The sequence below is a fragment of the Euleptes europaea genome, chromosome 10 (genome assembly GCF_029931775.1).
Source record: "Euleptes europaea isolate rEulEur1 chromosome 10, rEulEur1.hap1, whole genome shotgun sequence".
Lineage (NCBI taxonomy): Eukaryota > Metazoa > Chordata > Lepidosauria > Squamata > Sphaerodactylidae > Euleptes > Euleptes europaea.
Window position 1 is genome coordinate 73,107,502 of NC_079321.1, and position 19,944 is coordinate 73,127,445.

Consider the following 19,944-nt stretch of genomic DNA (forward strand, 5'->3'; position numbering starts at 1 on the left):
ACCGATCGACCGACCGACCGATCGTGGCAACAATATTGTGATCAACCTTTATCTATCTATCTATCGATCGATCGATCGATAGATAGATAGATAAAGGTTGATCACAATATTGTTGCCATGATTTTCTCACAAAATGAAAGATGAAAATGAAGACAGTTCATATCATATTATTTCCAGACATGAAATGATCCCTACAAATCATTCATATGATGAATTTTCATACATGTTATCTGTTTATATGTTCAGGTTGCAGTTTACTAGATTGTCATGGCAACCATTCACATGGCTCCTTTCCTCTGGGATAAACTGTTACCCCAGCTTTGCTAGCCATACGATTCTAAGGGTGTGAGGTTGATCTGGCATACTGTTCTAAATGACATTACTTACAGTGAAAAATGATTTTTTATAAAGGCCAGATTTTTTGGAGCAAAATGCAACTGGGGGCAATTTTTCATGACATGTTTTCTAGAAGGACTGGAAACAGGAGTAGATGCCAAAGCAGAGAGAACTGTAGAGTAGACGGAAAATATTTCAGGAATTGTAACAACAGAGATTTAATATGACAAAAGGATGTCATATATTTTCTCCAGGACTCCTTTGTCTTTGTTCCTTATGTACTTCAGTATTCTTCTTTGCTGGCAACAGAGCCCTAAGAAGCAGCACACTTCATCATGATGCTGTTTCAGAAACAGAAGGAGCTTATATACACAGTACTCAAAAATATATCCTTTGATTGTGCAGTCTGCTTTTTACAGAGGCTTCTTAAGGACAAAGAATCTGAACCCAAAGAAACAAAAAGAATATAGCAATGGGATTCATTTTCAGGAATGAATAATATGCTGTAAAAGCAAGGTATCTTTATCAGAGGCACAATTTAGGAAGCGGAAGGAGGAGGAATCATCCTTCCCCCATGTTACATTTCATATGTGATTATTCTTTAGAAGCCCTTATATGTTTTACTATTTCACTGGATCAACACAAAGAGTGACATTGTTTGAAAAAGCTAAATGGCTTATGTACCATGAGTGTATACCAAAGATATACATCCCTTTACAGGAAAAAGAAGGCTTACTAGAAATTTTCTACCAAATACTTTAAAAGAAGAAAGAGGATTTCTAGTAACAGTGGTGTGACATACTCCCAAATGGACAACATTCTTCAACACTGGCTAGGGGTTGAAATCTGATCCAAGAGTATCATCAATATTAGAAAAGTCTGAAAATTAATATACTCACAATCAAATACTTATGTTTCTAGAAAACATAAATAAAAGGACTAACGTCTATATTTCAGGGCATGAAATATACCCAATAATGGTGGCCTAACTAGAGCAAACTGCAAATAAAGTGAACCATAGAATAGTATATTGGTGTGTTCTGTTGATCCTTCATTCACTGCTTGACTGAGTTTAGCGGAGATTTCCAACAGCAGCTGAGACTACGTTTAGTTGCAAAATGTAAGCCAGAGTTTTTAATAGAACTATACATGCTTTTATTTTCTATGATGTGACTATGATTCATCCGCTGAAACAACCTGTAATATAAATTATAATAGAGTGACTCATTGCTGATCCGTGTTGTTATCTACTTGCAATCCTCCATCTCTCCAATCTAGCCAAGCTCCCTCCGCCACTGTTTTGTTTTCTTTCCTTATCTCTGTGTGTACTACTATACATTTGTCTTTAATATTTCCTTGAACTTCTTTCTGCCCAGTTCTCTTATTTTTTTAATAAGATTTATTTTTTAAAAATACATTTTAAACATTGAAGAGGACAACAGAAGACCATCCTTCTCTGGTGACATAAAACAAATGGGAGACTCTTGAAGAAAAAAAAAGCAAATGCTATTGTCACACACATGTTAAAAAGAAAATCCAGTATTTGGAATTCATGGAGTACAAATAATATTTGTTCAAAGTTAAAATGTGACATGATATTTGATCTTGGGGAGGGGACTAAGGTTGATAATACCCTGATAAATAACAAGCTAAATTAGAAATCTTTGATTTGAACAAATCCCACCCCATTGAAGTGGTAGGTCAGAATTCGGGTAAAATTTAAGTATGCCAGCTCAGTTTATTAATTGGACTGAGTTGCTTTTGAAAAGGGCAAGATCAACTACCTTAAAAATCATGACATGGCTGCTATATAAAATAATTTAAAACATGGCAGGTGGTATACTATACCAATAGCCTGATTTTCTGAAAGGCAGAACAACTTAAAAAGTAAAGGCCACAAATATAGCAGTTTCAATGCAGCTCCAGTGCTTCATATGTGCAAGGATTCCCCCACTCCCTTATATAGTGCACATGAGAGTCTGGTGTGTACTGGAGCATCCTTCTTCACAAGGAAGAACAAAAAAACACCTATGTGCAAAGGAGATTTGTATCACAGCTGATGTGCATAGAATTGCAGTTTTTTCTATGCTCAAGAGCATTCAGGAGTCTGACTTCTGAGAAACCGTGGTAATTATTTTACTAGCTGTGCAGCTGGTAACCTGTTTCTTTTGCATACAGGCTACACCTAGGGTTAGATCTTCATTTGGTGCATACTCGATGCCAGACCACATATACACCACAACTTGGGATCTGACTTGTGAAGATAAGATTTGGATTCTGTGTTTCAAGGCAGCTAATAGCGTAGGCAACATTTGTTTCACTTAAAGAACCAGACCAATTCAAAGAGTGTTCACATTCCTTAGTAGTCTCCACAATGTTCTATCATGGATAATTTAAAAAAAATGTAAAAAAAAAATTAAATAACACTCAAAAGATCCATCTCAAGGATTTATATTCTGATGTAAACAATTTCTACCATTTAGAGGTCTAGAAGTCATTCTACTGATATTGTAAATATTTTTTTAGAAACTGAGGCAAAGGTAGAATTTCTATATCATGCAGACATTCTCTGCCCAGAGCAAAGTAGATTGATCTTTAGCACAGGTGCATTAAAGGTAGGGGTTCCCATGTCTGTGATGAACTATCAGGGGGAAAGCAGGCAAAAACTTTAAAGTGGACTCTGGAATAAACTCTGAAGACTGGCGATACAGTCCAACATTTCCTGTATCCATCTTGAGACCATCTCCACATCCACATCCTCAATCTCCTCAACTATATCCTCTGAGTGCGGGAACTTTCCCCTGTCTGGGGAACTGCATTCTGCGCTTGGCATATTGTTAAGATTGCCCTCCTTTGATGCATTGTTGGATTTAGCCACTTGTTGAACCTAGTTGGGTTATCAGATACATTCCAAGGAGGGAGTCCACGAGTTTCCAATTCCATACTCTCTGGAGGTCGCTCTGACAACTTATTTATGTTCCCCCCAGCTTCAGAGAACTGGCTAGCATGGTTGAAATCTTTGTCTGAGAGCAGTGAGTTGAGTAGAGATGGAGGTTGAGTAGAGATGGAGGGCAGTAGAGCTGGAGCAGGTTGAGGTAGATCTACCTCTATGTTGACTGCTGGGGGGGGGAGGGGTCTGGGCCAGAAACGCTGAGGTGACCTCCCTTGTTTCCAAAGGTTTGACTCACAACTGCTCCAGCCTGTCTGTTATCGCTGTCTGCTCTGAGGCAGGCAAACCTGTGAAAGAGCTAATCAAATTCTCCTCAATGCTGTTCTCAAGATGGAGTTGGTCTTTGTTGTTTTTACTAAAACTAACAGCATCAGTCCAGCTAGTTAAGTTGTGTCGGATAGCATTATAAAGAGTCCCCCTAGTACATTTGTCTGGAGTCACAGATTTGAGGGAATACTCAGTCTTTGAAAAGAGGGAGGATTGAACAGTATTGGAGAAAACCTGTGTTGGAAAGATGCCTTTAGAGCTTAGATAATGTTTCTTCCACAGAAGTAATGAAGGAAAGATGGAACTATTGAAGGTTAATAACACCTTAGAGGACTGTTGTGAGAAGTTAAGATGTTCAACAAACTTCAAATCGATAGTATTGGATCTATTTCCAAAATGGAATCCAGAATCTCAAGTGCTGGGTAGCAAGAAACTTAGTTTTCCAGTCCGGGATATAGCCATTAAAATGGCAGATATTCAGACAGACCTTGTGTGGCTGGAGAACAAGCTGATAAGAATCTCCTTCTACGTTGGAAGGGAGGAGTTTAGGACCTACTTGGCTTCTTGTAATATCATCCTGCGATAGATGAGAAACCTGCTCCGGAATAATATATTCTGAATACCCAGGCTCTTATTGATGAGCTTGGAGACCTGTTGATTTAGGTGGTCTAGTTTTGAGCACACAAGATTCAAAGTTTCAAAAACTCTATTCACTGTTTCCTCTGCAGGATATTATTATAATGCTGTGCAAGCCACCCTGAGCTTTTAGGAGAGAGGGTGGGGGATACACATCTGGTTAATAAGCACCCCCCTAGCTTGTGAGCACAAATAAACATGGTTTGCAAATCTATTCCTTGTAAGGTTAGTTTTTGTTTTATCTGGCATTATAGCTGCAAATAAGTTATTTGTGTGTGTGTGTGTATTGTTGGAAGAAGAACAGACTGTTGTTTTGGAAATTAAACAGCAACAACACTTCTTAAACAGTAAAATGTGCAGGAAAAACCTCCAGTCAACTAAGACATTGTGGCAAATATCAAACATAGCTTTCACTGTCATCACATGCTCAGAAATCACCCACTAGAATCCAGGTCTACTGTAGCTTAAAATAGATTCATTAGGAGGGTTTAAACTGACTGTCTAACATACCAAAGCTATTCATGTTTATTGGCTTTGGCAGACCTTAGGCAGCAACACTATCTGAAGACAAGATGGAGCTCAGTGTCAAACTGGACACTGCATTTTAAAAGGGAAGCGCAGACTCAGGACGTACCGAGAGCCCCACTTTGCTGGCTCACACTGGGGGTTGGTCTGGGGAGGACGCCGGGCAAAGTGTGGAGATTCTGGCCAGCCTGAGCAGTGCAGAGGCATTGGAGGCTCGTCTGGGTCAGTTTAGGCATCCCTGTAATGGCTGCTGGGTTGAGGAGGCTGCTGCCCCTGCATGGGCTCCCCTGCAGGAACTTTCCTGCCCAGCCTTTTCCTTCCTTGCCTGGCCCCCCTCTTCAGGCCAATTGGGGCAGGCCTGATGGGGGAGAGGCCCAGCTAATGGACCAAAAGCCTGAGATTTTCACTCAGTTCCACCGGCTGGGTATTTATTAAGCCCTCACTTCACCTTCCAGCTCACTCTGCCTTTGGCTTGTCCCACCCTCCTTCCCTATATCTTGGCATTCAACTGTGTTTGTTACTATTCCTTCTTTCATGTCACAACTTTTTGGCGGTGTTTGCATGGGGCCAGATCCAGTTTGGAGGAAAAGCCGGCCTGCATGCCCCCTTTCCCCCACTCTGGGGATCCCGATAAGGGATTTGGGGGGAGGAGTTGCAGGGAACTGCCCAGCTCGAGACCTGTCAGAGTGGCCTCCCTCCAAGTGGCAGGGGAATTAAAGAGTGGCTCAAGCCCAAATGGTGTGCCACATACTGCCATCCCAGGCTATCCAGCAGGCGGGCTGGGAGTAGGAGGTCTTTCATTGGTTGGCAGGCAGGTCGGCCGATGCTCTGGATCCAGCCCCTATGCAACACCAGTGCTCTCAGTTGTAATCAATAAAGTTGTGGTCATTTTTATCCCAATACTGTGTTCTAGTTTGTGCATGACCAGGGGTTTGCATGTGCGGTCTTGGTAATCATCTCCAGACACTCCCCAGGTTAGTGCTGGGTCAGCAAATGGAGATATGTTTCTAAACAGTGGGTAACAATGTGACAAATAAGGTTCAAAGTAAGTAAATATAAAAGTGACGCAATGTAGCAAAAAATCCTGACTTACAGTCGCTGGCAGTGACTGACCGGAATGTGATTGAAAATAGGGGTGTCCTTGCATATTTTGATGTTGCAGGTACATTTGGAACACTGATTTCCCTGTCCCAAACAGGATAAAACAGATGCAAAAGGTGTAGAAAGGGGCATCAAAACAATTGAAGAATTGGAGCCAGTTATTTATAATTATGCCAGATATGGAGGAAGTGGATAGATTTTCCATCTTCACCCAACATGCTAGAATTTATGGGCATCTCATGAACTTGATGGGCAGACAAATTGATTCAGGACAAACAAAAAGAATATGCTTCTCCTTGTAGAGACTCTGACATAGAGTTCCAATGCTTGCCCCAGGCTTGATGACTTCACCAGAAGTGTATCATCAAAACACAGAACTCAGGTAAACATGGGAAAAACATGATGAAGTTGTGTCATCAGATCAAGGAACCTGTAAAAGGCCTTGGCTTGGTGGGGTCAGTCATCTTTTGACAGATGAGCCAAGAGGAGCTCCAGAGTTTTGGTATGCAAACTGTGCCACAACTCCTACAGACAAGCCTCCCTGCCCAGAACTACAATAATGAGCCTGGAGTAACATGCTGCTGGAGAAAAATAGGTCATATTGTGAAAGCTCTGCTAGAGGCCACTGAGGGTGATATACTCTCAGAAGTCACACCCTTATTAACATTTGGAACGCAGTGCCAAAGTGTGTATTGATGGAAAATTAGCTCAGAGGACTTTAAAACAGGATGAGACCAATTTATAGAGGATAGATACATCAATGGCTATTATTCATGATAACTAAATAAAAACTCCATTGCAGGTAGTTTGGACACACAGGGCTCTTCTTGTACTTCTCATTTAGTTGGCTTGTTAGAACCTGAAATGGTAATGGGAGACTAAGGACCTGCAAAGGAGTATGGGCGCTCATTTTGTTGTTGGGTGTCATCTTTTTTCCATCAAATGTTGTGTGCCTTCAACTGATTTATTAAAATTTTAATACTTTGCCTTTCTCACCATCACAAAGTGGTTTAAGTCAGTTTGGAAGATGCACAACAGATAGAGGTTTGTCAGGACTAGATGGTATGTCTTGCTCAGAGTACAAAATAAAAGTTACAGATAACAACCCTATTTTCTTCTTTGCTGCTTTTGTCCACCACCACATATGAGGCATACCAAATAAAAAAATCCTTTCCTTGAAGAATGTAAACCGTTCTCAACCAGTAACACCTCAAAAAGTTCTGCAGCATTGCACAGCTGAGGCTCCATCCTACTGATGTGTGGTATCAAAATGATGGCGGAAAGGAACCCTGTTGCTACCTTACTCATCTTCAGCACTGGGTCCCTTTCAATACAATTGCCAATACTGCCTGAACTCTTGAGAAATGCAGGTGTAAATAAAAGGGGACAACAAGTGATCTACTTTTGATAATATCTGAGATGTTAGTGAAGAGTCTTCTTTCTATACTCTTCTTCTCAGGTGGGTGGATTTTTAGAACTGTAGATAGGAGGAGAGTGCTTTCAAGATAATAAATGAGTGAAGGTCTTCCTCTGTGTTGTTGGGTGTGGGGCAAGGAGGTTAACCATAAGACCCTGTTTTCATTGAAGTGAAATTATGAAAATTCTTTAGATATAAAGCTGCTCTGGATTCCTTATTCTGTAGAATTAAAGGAAATGTGGGTTGCACCTGAGTGGTGCTCCTGTCTTCGAGACCTTTCTCACTATGACAACTATTTTCAGTAGCAGCCTTTTCACAGACCTGATACACAAGAAAGACAGAAATTGTTCTAATGACAAGAGAGAATGTTTTTGTCTATGACAAAGGCCTAGTTCCATTCCTGGATATGAAAAGATATTGCACCTTTCTACGTTACGAGGCTAGAATTTTGCAGATATTTAGAATAATAATAGAATTGTCCAAGATGGTTTCACTTTGGAAAGAACAAATCTTCTTCTCTTGCACTGATACAGCCTTCATGTGGAGAATTATCTTGTATCAAAAATGACGCCTTTCTTCTGGCACAGATCTTGTGCCTCTGGATATCACACATGAAAGAATTTATGTTCATGATGGAAAATGTGATCCTTGTTTGTCAATGCAAGTCTAGTGTTACTGATAGTTCACAGCTCTTACTGGCCGCTCAGAGCAGTTGAATGAACCAGAGCTGTCAAGGTAAAGCTGACACAGGCAAGATGCAAACAGTGCTCTAGATATCCAGTTTTCTACAGTAGCATGGTGAGCATGAGAAAAGGGGAAAGAATATAACAAGAGGGGACTCATAACAGGGACTCATGAAAGTATGAAGACGTTGCCAATGCATTTACTGTATCTTGGGAAATTCTGTTGCCAACTACTGGTATTTGCTGTTGCATCTCATGATGATAAAATAGTCATAATTGTCCCCACTTTTAAGATATACTTCCATCACATATTGTGTCTAATTGACGTTAGTGGAGACTATTCTTACTGATTGTCTCAGAAGATCAACAAACGCTCATAAGTGATTTTGCATCTCTGACAAAATACCTTTCCCTAACATGCTGTACAGTGCTGAGTCAAGCTGCGATGCCATAAAGTTGAAAGTGAGTCCTGAGATGTGAAGAAGAGGTACAGTATCCAGGAGATGGATGAGTAAGCAGGACTTGTATTCAGACTGTTCTTGAATTTCTGTAATTGAAATGCCCAATATTTCTTTTTTGATTGGTGTGCCTTTTTCTCTGCCTAGGCTAAAATCAGCCTGAGGACTATTTTTGATCAAAGAAAGCGTGAGGAGGAAAATTAACCCTCCTCCTTCAGTGCCATAGCCTTGATCCACATCACTAAATTGCTGTTTATCTCTCCCCTGCCCCCCCCAAACCCAAGTCAGGCGTTGCAGAGACAAAATTCCATTGTCACATATTAGCTTGACTTATATTTGCTGAGGACTAAAGCAGGAACACTTATGCTCTTTATAGAATTTTAGGAAATTCTGGGCATCCTCCATATGTGTGTGTGCACGCACATGCACAAGCAGCCTCTATGTGAGATTGCAGAGAGATCATAAAATAACTGTTTGATCTATTCAAAGAAATTATTAACAACACATTTTTTTTTTGAAAGTACTTTGTTTGCTTATGACTTTCTCCAAAGTATATGAATAATCACACTGCCATCCAAGTGTGGCCTACTGGAGCCTGATCTTGTAATTCCCAAGGTTTTTCTTTCTATTTAGGCTTAGTTTACAGTAGTCTTTCTGGATTTGGCTTTTTTCATATATCTCATATACATTTGATACATTCTGTTAATATATTAGTATGTTTTGTTAAATAACTGAATTGTACTTTCATACAACTTTTAAGGAAAACAATAAAAAATAATTAATCAATAAACCTAGAAGGCATTGCATCTGTTTCAATTTGTACAATATGAGGGCTTATATAAAATACCTATTGTAGGTACAAGCAAATACATTTGTCCTCTTGGTCAGTTCAGGTTGCAGAATTCAGAACACAATTATTACTACATGCTTAGAAAGAAAAAAAGTTAGCAAATTGGAAGAAATAGTGTGTGGTTATAGACTAGCCTGACATCTGAAGTTGAAGATTTTACTCAGTCCAGAAAAAGCAGACCAAGTTTGAGACCTATTAGCTCAATGCGACAAGTTACCTATGCTGCTCTGAGGTCATAAGTAAATGCATATTTTAAGCCTAACCATCACATTTATCATACATTTTGAGAGATAATCAAACTTCATGCATCTCTAAGTTAGTTTATAAAATGATCACACATTGCATCTTTCTAGAAAATATATGGGGTTGGAGCCAAAGTACCACCACCTCCTTCCTTCCACTGTAGCCTACTGAACCTCCCTCCTAATTCTATTCCTGGGGGTCAAGTATCCTAACAAGCAGGAAGGGGGGCTCCAGTGGCAGAATGAATCGGCAATAATCTCCCTCCTCCTCTGTGAAAAAAAGTGCGATTCTGCTATCATAAGTGTTACAATGGGGGGAAAGTACCTTTGGATCACACCCATGGTGAACAGGTATTCTTCAAAAGTAGTCACACTGAAAGCATCAGAATCATACAAACTGGTCTTTTATCTAAAAATTATTTCATCTCTCATATGTGCAATGGGATGTCATGTTGCCTCCCCATTCATATTGATGAAAATGTCATCACAGGTAAACATACTTTGTTTGTGTGTGTTGAAAATACTATCATTGTGGAGAAAGCCAACACTGATGGAAGTTTCTTCCACTACATTTTGAGGGAAATCATCCTAAGGTTTAACCTGTACTGCTAGCTGTAGCAGATAACACCAACCAAAAAGGATCACAAATCAACCCTGACATACATCATTCTTTCTAACAGTAAACTTCATAGTTATCTATCAATCTTGAAGGCAGGGAAAGGTGTCTCTCACAGAGACAATTATCATTTCTGACTATCTGAGGGACTTAATAGGTATGCAGAAAATATTAATTTGCAAGTTAAAAACAAACCTCTCCATGAGGAGCTATTAGAATTTTGAGAATATGAGAAAAATTGGACATATTAAACCCCTAAGAGCACACTGTATTCTTGAGGAGGAGATTTGAGGAAATCCCCAATAATTTATTCATGTTCCTCACTACAACTTCTTATATATTATACCAACAGAGGTACATAATAAAGGGTTTATTCTGAACAGTGCAAAGATATGCTTGTGTGTAACTTTTATTAGTGGCATGACTAAAGTGAATGCTTTCAAATCTGATGGGCTTTTTCACTTTCTTACATTTTTAAAGATAGTAAAAAGGATTTTAAAGGAACTTTCTATAATTTTAAGTATATATTTCATCTTATTTATGACATAAATAAAAGCAGATCTTTGGGGTTTGGCATATATATAACTCCAACATCAACTAATTTTTGTAAAGATTGTTCTATTCTTTCTATGGGTTTCTGTTGGCTTTTACATTACCATATTCTGTTATATTTCAGGCATACAATTACAGAAAATAGTATTAGAAGCTTTAATAGTTCAGCCATTAGTTGATATGCTTTATTTAAAGTCTGTTTGCACACTTCAAGTTTTAATAAATACAAAGAGCACACACATTCCATGAGCATAACAAAGCAGAAGCTCTCAGAGAAACCAAAAGTTCAATAATAGAGTTCAGTTCGAATACCTGTATAAAAATCCCCGTGTGCAAACATGTCAATCATATAGCGACAGAATGCATATTGATCTAGCAGAACAGAAAGGAAAGAAGAGTAATAAGACACAGTTAACCTTTTTGCACTTGAGTAAGTGCTTAGCATTGAAGTCTTTGATATATTGCTTAAAGTAATCAATAAAAAAAACAGAAGGCCAATATCATGTTTCTTTTTTTAAGGACATACTAGTTTACTGAACAATGTAATGGCCCCCGATGGCTGGAGATGTCTAATTACAAATAACAATTAGGACAAGCTTCAGAGGAAAGAACCAGGGATGCCAGCTTCCAGGTGGGACCCAGGGATCCACTAGAATTACAGCTCATCTCCAGACTGCAGAAATCAGTTCCCCTGGAGAAAGTGGCAGCTTTGGAGGGTAAACTCTATGGCATTGTACCCCACTGAGAGTCCCTGTTCTCCTCAGGCTCCACTCCCAAATCTCCAGGAGTTTCCCTACCAGGATCTGGCAAACCTACCCACCCCATCCCCTGCTGGTGGCTAGGGGGGACCTGTCAACCATAGAAAGAACAGCCGGGGTCTATAACATTTAGGAATCTTTCTACTAATGTCTCTTGTCCCACTCATACTCATGGCTTTGAAATTCTCAATTCTTGTGAGATGCGCTCGCCTAACAGTAATCACTAAGGACTTCTGAGAAATAGCTATGCATGGATACATAAACCAGTGGAGGGGGCCAAGGAAATGCTTGTGCAGACATTAGCTCAGATTATGAACTGGGCTATAACATTCTGACGGCTGCTTCTGATGTTACAGTTGTTTATGCTCAAATGCATACTTGAGGATGCATGCATTTTTGAAAGTGTGTTAAATGCCATGTTATTGTGGGTTAAATGTCAGTACTGGCCTGTTACATATTTGGGAACATTGCTTTCAATTCAGAACATACTTACTGGGACTAAAATCAGACACTTACATGGCTATTTCTATTTTATTAAGTACAACAAAGAGCATCTTCCAAAGTGAAATGGAAATGTTAAAAGGAACTCTTAAACACTGGGATCAAATGGCAAAGAACTTTACTGATTATTCAGAAATCCAGCCAGCCAGCCTGTCTCCACTGGGGTCTCCAGATGAATTTTTCCCTCACATCACTGTAGTAGCTAAAGTTTCATATGCTACCTTTGAGCTTCTGGAACTGAACAATTAATCTAGTAGTGACAGATGACAGTTTTGGAATCAACAATGGCAAAACTTGACAGCCAGCAGGGTTTGCCACTGGCCATTATATCATAATTTTATATGGTTTTAGTTCCTACTAGAGCTAGCAGTTTTCCTTTGGGCAGAATATGTGATCTAATTAGGTACATTCTAAATAAAGTTATGCAGACCACTGAACATTAAAAAATTTAGAGCCAGCACAAAATTAACTGCTTGATAAATTCACATAAAAGAAGTGATATGTTACTGACTCTCTAATTCATTTTCATATTTAATTTAATAAAACCTCTGCTATTAATTTATCTGCAGCTGCTGCTAAATAACCAAGCTGCTCCAATCAAGAGACAGAGAATCCTGGGCTTTCACTAAAGAATTTAGGCCAAGCTCATCTTTCTGAGCTATAATAGTTCCATGGGTATATTGTATCAAGTACTATTTCTTCTCTCCCAACTCAGTTGAAAAGAATGTGGTTTGAGAAGGAGCTCAGTTTGTGAATTGTCCCCTGAGATATTAATCTGGAATGGGGATGTGTCAAACAAGACTCTTCATTTTGACTCAGTTTTCCATGTTTGTGCCCTACATGTTCATGTTCGTTCACAGAAAGCCTGCAAGGTATCTCAGATACCCTTGCATTTCCAGAAATCTTATATGTAGGCAATATCTTCCCAAATGTCAAACAAGCAGTTGCATAAACAAATGTACCTAACAGCAGAGGAACACCAGGTGCATGTTACTACTTTACATGAGCAAACAACACTGGTGATCATTTAAGTATTCCTATGTACAGTGCTGGCTGTACTGCACATTATCTCTTCCCTGCTCACCGACTGCAAACAGCAGCAGTGAAAATGACAAGTTTCCCCTCACCCCTGCATTCCAGACAAGTCCCTTCACTGTAGAGAAGAGAATATCAAACTCAAATATCAATTTCATCTCTACTGTGAAGGGCCTCTTCTGGCTCCCAGCAGAGCATTGAGAAAGCTTATCGGGCTCAACATTACTCTTTCAGCCCAATTCTCACATCTTGTAAGAGACGTTGCACACCCAATCACACATTTTTTTCTAACCAGCATGCCCAAGGGTATCCAAATAAGTCGCCTGATTTTTTTCCTGTGACCAGCATCTGCAAGAGTGTTTGCACCTAGCTGCCTATATATTGTTAATGACAAAATTAAATAATACATAATTTGTCACAAGATCAGCCTGCAAAATGACAACATCTGCATCAGAAATATTATCTGACAGACTAGCACAACATTCCTGATTTGTAAGGATTATTTTACATCAGTAGTTTTCTGTTAAAGCAAACTATCCAAAGAAGCATCACTTTGCATTATACATTCATGTTTAGGATTGTTCATCTCTAACATAAAAAATACATAATTTCAGAGATGTTGTTTCCCATGTCTATAATTTTTTCTAGAATGTTTTGCACTAAGGAGTAGTATTGTACCATCTCTTTGAATTAATATGGGACATGCGTTGGGCTGCCTTTTCAAGATGCACTGAAATAAATTAAGGTTGTGCAACATAACCACTCTGTGAATGATATTTAGGATACAGAAATAAATATTCCACTGGTGCTATAAAAAGCTCCCCTTCATTTCAGGGCACTTTCTCCTGGAGATGTTCTCCAAACAGAATATCTACTGGCAACTAGTCTATTTCTAATATTTAAGTACACAACCTAAATGCTACTGAAGCTATTTGAAAATTTCCCATTGAGTTCCCAAACATACATTCCAAGATTAAAATGGTCTGCATAATATTTATTGCATAATATTTATTGCATAAAATGGTCTGCATAATATTTATTGCAGATAAATACAGATTTTAAAATATGAAGGTAGCAATAATTTGATTTCATCTAATTTTCTTTGTTCAACAAAAAAAAAGTTTAGATCAAATCTGAAAATTAATCTTGAGAACGAGAATGGTATGTTGTTCCCAAGTAAGGCAACAGCTATCTTAGACACCTGCAAGAGCATAGTTTCTACACTCCTATGCCCAATGTGTGCCCACCACAGGAACAGCTTGACTTTTTTTCCTCATTCTGTCACCAGTCTAGCCCAATGCAAGATACCCAAGACCAGAGCTCACACAAAGGTCAGGGAGGTGGAAACTGAATTATTTCTAAATCTATGATAATCCCTCCATATGTAAACTCTGTACCCTTGCAAGGAAGGATCATGACCCCAAATCAAGTTACCAAACCTTATAATATAAAATTAAGCTACAGTTCTGAAGGAAAAAACCTATTATGAAGAGTTTGAACATGTCCTCCATGCTCAATTAATCTTTACAACACACATAAATAGAATTACTAGGTTAAAAAGTTTTTAAAAATACATACAGCATACTCCAATTATTTCCTAACACTCAATGACTAAAGATTCGTTTCAAGCTAATGCATCTTATTGAAATAAATGCTTATGCTACAACTCAGAACTGAAAGAGTCAGGTTTTGTCCCACAAGTGCTGGTTTTTAACACTTCTTGATAATTTCTGTAGCCTTTACGGCAAGAATAAGCAAGAATTAAAGTAATTTTGATGTGCAGTGTGCAGGTTTTATTCCCAAGGTTTCCTGTTGTGTTTTCTCACATAACCACAATGAAAGGGCTACTCAGGATTATAGGACCCTACACTTCTGGGTTTGAGCAATCATTCTTCAGTCCTTCATGACACTGAAATTGTAACCACTTGTAACTCACAGCAGGACCCAAATGCCTAGCAGTACACATACAATATTTTCACTGAAGAAACCTGCCTAATATGGAACAGGCAGCCCGGACTGAGGGGTTAGTGTGAAATTTTCTAAGCTGTGTCGGTCACAGGAATGTTATTAATATCACAGAAGAGCGGATGGAGCAGAAGAAGGGATTGGCTTATTGACTGCTGATGACACAAGGCATTCAAAGAGCCATGCTGCCTTCCCCCAATGTAGTTCACAGGGATGAAGAGGCATTTGGAGGGAGGGGGTCTCGCTCTCTCCGCTGAAACATTACCAATTCCCATATCACTGCCTGCTGCCATTTCTTCCCCCTCTATTTTCTAACGATATCGCTGCTTCCCGTATTGGCAAAGCAGTTCAGAAACTGCAAGGAGAAACTCAGACTGACAGACTTGGAAGTCTGAGACATTATATAGACAGATCAATATGTGCTGCTAACTTGCATCTTTTCACCACTTCATTCTTGTATTGGGAAATCCTCGATAACAAAATCTGTTCCTTAAAGAAACATTGCAACTTGAATAAATTGGCTTGCAAAATGAATCATTAGCCCGAAGACAAAAATACCAGGCTTTGCATTTGTGCCACTTCTCCATTTATTGACCTGAAATGTGATAGGGATTTAATTCAACCATCAGTTCAGTTTTTATTTTACGGTCATTTGACCAAAAAGAATAATTCAACCATTATTTTCATGCTCATGGGAGGGCTGAACGTTTGCTTTCTGTCTGAATCAACATTAGCTTCATTGCCTGGGTTTCTTTCCCCCTCTACTTCAAAGATCCTCTGATGCTGTCTCCTGGTATTTGTTACCTTTCTTTTCTGACTTTTCTTGAAGCATCAGTGCTGTCTCCTCCTTGGCTTTGGCTTTTGGTGGTGCTGTCATTTTCTTTACTTTAGCTTCCTTATGTTTCTCTCTTCCAGATGCCTTGGGTTCTGGCTTTCCTTCTTTCACATCCTTTTTAGCCTTCTCTTCGACTTTGACGCTCTTCTTGTCTGTACGTTATTTGAAAACAGTCAAAATAATGGTTTATTTATTTTATGCCTTTTTATTTGTGTCTAAAAAGGCTCCTGGAAAGCCTACCAAATTATAAAGCGTAAAAACATAAAATAATTAAAACTGTGGAACAATAATACCTTCAGTACTCCTGCTTTATGCTGATGACGAGGTTTTGTTATCTAGAACCCTAGTTGGGCTTAAAATAGCCTTGAGGAGGTTATCACAATACTGCTCTGAAGAACATCTAGAGATGTTCAAAGACAAAAATTATGGCCTTTGGTGGGCATCCTAAAGTGCATGCATGGAGCATAAATGGCCACAAAATAGAACAAGTGACCAAATTTAAGTATCTTGGAGTGGTCCTGCATGCCTCTGGTTCAAGGAGAGCCCACAGCGACTATGCAGCAGAGCTAGGGCACAAATCTGTCTTTAATATAATTAAATTTTTAAGAACCAAGGGAGGGCACTTTTCCCCCAGCTGCTCTATACCAAGCAAAAATGCTGGCCCAACTGTTGTATGGGACCATACTTGGACCACCATCATCCTGTTTTTGCCCCACTCAAGCAGATCCAATCAAAATATTTAAGAGCGGACCTCCACTTACCCCGTTGCGTATCCAACACAACTGTATGACTGGAGACAGGAACGGTGAAGGTGGAGGCAAAGGTATGTCTTGCTTCCATTACCCTTTGGCTCAAATTAAACCTTAACCTTCAAGGCCTGTCGCCTTTGATTTTGCAGAGCAACTTCCGGTCCTTATGGCTTAAGGCAGTTTACAACAAAATAGATTGGCTGGGTGTGACGGATACAGGGCTGAACTCTGAGACTTAGGAACAGTCAGCCATTGCCAGCAGTCAGTGGGCCAAGTCTGGAGAGCTGACGGGGGGGGGGGGTTTGGAGGGAGAGAAGGATTCTTGAGCTTTTAGCTCTGAGCTCCTGAACTGGGCGGGTGTGTGGAGAGACTCTGAGAGCCTGTGTGTTCATACACTACCTAACGTGTTTAAACCAAACCTGAGTGGTGACGAAAGGGATTCCCGACTTACTGGGAGTCCATGTTGCTGCCTGGGCAGGGGGGGGAGCGGGGCGAAGGCAGGCGGGTAGACGGCTGTCGCTAATTGAGCGGCTGTGCAGCGGGACAGTTGAGCAGGCTCCCGTCCTGGCCGCTTGTATTCCCCGCAGCCCCATCCAATCGGCTCCTGAGGCAGGTTCAAATTGAACCTATCGGGGGATAGGGGGTGGGGGCTGCTGGGAGTCAGCAGGGCGGGCAGAGAAGTGAAGTTTTCACTTCAGTCTGTCCGCCCAGCATAAAAGAGGGGCTCCGGCACGACTGGGCTCAGTCGTTCCCGGCTTTGTCCCGTTCCCCCCTCCCTGGTTGATGTTTGTTAGTTGTTATGTTAATTGTTATGCTTATGTCACAACTATGGCGGTGGTGCATGAGGCTGGATTTAATTTGAGGGGAAGAGGCCTGCGTGCCCCATTCCCCTCACGTGGGGGATCTCATTAAGAGATTTTGTGGAGAGGCTGCTCGGGATCATGCCCGGATCGGGGTGGCATTTGGTCAGCCTCTCACAAATGGCGGGGGATCACCAAGTGGCTGAAGCCCAGGTGAGTTCCCGGGTCAGCCATCCCTGTTACCCCCAGCGGGCTCGCTGGGGGAGCGTGGCTCTACTGTCCGCATTGGGGTCGGACTTCGCCCTGTTTCCAGCACTCATGCTACGCCAGAAAGATTCATTGCTGTTGCCAACCTAGTTGTGACCATTATGTCCAAATATAACATTTTCTTCAAAATAATAATAAAATCTTCTTTGTTAAACAAGAATCTTATTTTGTTATAAACTCAAGCTCCCCCCCTTTTATAGCCCTGGGTCAGCAAGGGGAAGATTGCGGTAGAGAGAGAAAACCCTTTCTTCGGTCACTAGGTGGGAGGTGGCTCCTGAAATAGGGAGACTCCTGACTTAGTGTTTTGGAGGAACAGAGATTTGTTTCCACAGGAGTTGGGCAAATCTAAGGAGTGGAAAAAGTTGTGGATGAACCTCCACTCTCTGGCATCTGTGTGCTAGAGTAGTCTGAGTCCACACTGTATATATTGGGTACGTGAATTTTGAACAACATCTGAGTTTATTGGTCACCTGAAGAAACTGAGCTGCCTGGAACCATCTAAGATTTTGGACTGTTTGTAACCATCTAAGCTTTGCGCCTCTCTTGAAGAAGAACCATCGATCAAGCAACCTTTCTGTAAATAATAAACTTCATTTTATATTCATACTTTTACAATCAGCTTTAGCCTCTAAGCCTCTCTATTTCACCTGGGGGGAGGAAATAGAAGATCTCTCCTCACACAAAGAAGGGTGACAGACTGTGGGGTATAAAGAATAATTAAAACCTCTCTCAGCTATTACTAGTAAGAGAAAAATTTGTGAGGGTTTAAAAAGGGGGAACTAGAAGCACCCCATCTCACACTGGGCTTCTCTCCACTCTCCTTGCTGGCACAGGGTAAAGATCAGGCAATATGCCTTCTGAAGCAAAGGGTGAATGACATAGAAAGTCAGGCAGATCTCGGGAGAGCACCGCTTTTCCTATCACTTGAAAAATCTAGGTACATAGTCTCCCCCGCAGCATATATTTCCCAATTAGAACTTATCAACCATAGGAAAGCTTTCACCCTCGCTAAGTGCCAGGTCTTACCATCAGCGGTATTGGAGGGAAGATATAAGGAGGTCCCTATAGCAGAAAGGCTTTGCCCTTGTGGGTCAGGGGATATAGAAACTTCAGAACATGTCTTGATGCGCTGTTCATTCTACCAAGAAGTCCGCACAAGGTTTCTTTCCCCTTTGCTTAACACTTTCCCTGACCAACCAGATGAGTTTATGGCTAAGAAGCTCCTAACTGATGAAAAATCAGTTTACACTCTTGACTGCTAAATTCTACACTGTAGCTATTAAAATACGTCATACCCTGACAGGATAAGAGTATCAGAAGTACTTTATTACTCAAAATATTAAGGGGGTCACACCAAGTTATACGATGGTTATATAAATTTTATTCATACATGTAATATGTAATTTTTAGGCTTAGATTATTTGTAGTAGCTGTTGTTGGGGTTTTCTTAATATCTGTTGTGGCTGTTGTTTTTTCTGCTGGTCAGTGGCTGTATTCATAAATTATTATTATTATAAACCTTCAGTACAATTAAAAAAAAAAGAAAAATAAGCATCTGCCTTGCCGACTAAGCCCTAGCTAAAATACAAACTTAATTTCCAGAAAGTGAGGTTTGAGCTTAAAACTCTTACCATTAGGGTTGTACCCCCCAAAAAAAAATCGGTAAAATTTTAGGTTTATTGGGCCCAATCTTTTCAGTAAACCCAGAATAAGGCGAATACCCATACCAGTTACGGTGTATTTCAGCTTTATTTCTGGATTTGGTGAAAAATTGTGGGTCCATTATAGTCTATGGGGATTTTTTTCAAAGCTCCTGTGAGGGCTTTTTTGGAGGTAGTTTCCAAATTTTCAGGGTAGCTTCAAGGGACTCTCCTTGCATGAATCCCAAAGTTTGGTGAAGATTGGGTCAGGGGTCCAATTTTATGGGGTCCTGAAAGTGTTGCCCCCTTCTCTATAGAGAAGCATGGTAAAGTTTACAATGCTTCTCTATGGAGGGGCATAAACCCCATAAAATCAGACCACCTGTCCCAAACTTTACCAAACTTTGAGGTTGAGGACTTTGAGGTCCCTTGCAGCTACCCTGCGAATTTGGTAACTCAACCTCAAAAAATGCCCCCTGGGAAAATTTTAAAAGTACTTACTTTTCATAGACTGTAATGGCCGCCACCTGCTTCCTCACCCAAGAATGTGGGAAAACTCAGTTTCCCGTGAATGCTTGCAATGGGCCCACACATGCCCTTCGCAAGCATTCACGGGAAACTGAGGCAGCCATTGGAAAGTATGAAAAGTAAGTACTTTTAAAATGCTCCCAGGGGAGCATTTTTTGAGGTAGAGTCACCAAATTAACAGGTTAGCTGCAAGGGACTCTCCTTGCATGAACCCCAAAGTTTGGTAAAGTTTG

The 19,944-nt window shown here is 40.3% G+C and overlaps 1 protein-coding gene across 1 annotated transcript in view; it reads right to left on the reverse strand.

Moving 5' to 3' along the window:
* The window catches only part of TRDN (triadin), a 139,123-nt gene that overhangs the window by 10,991 nt on the left and 108,188 nt on the right, over positions 1–19,944 (reverse strand). The window contains exons 12-13 of the mRNA XM_056856720.1: positions 15,697–15,879; positions 10,946–11,005 (exon numbers count right to left, since the gene is read on the reverse strand). Coding sequence (XP_056712698.1) covers positions 10,946–11,005; positions 15,697–15,879 — 243 coding nt within the window. The remainder of the gene's footprint in view (positions 1–10,945; positions 11,006–15,696; positions 15,880–19,944) is intronic.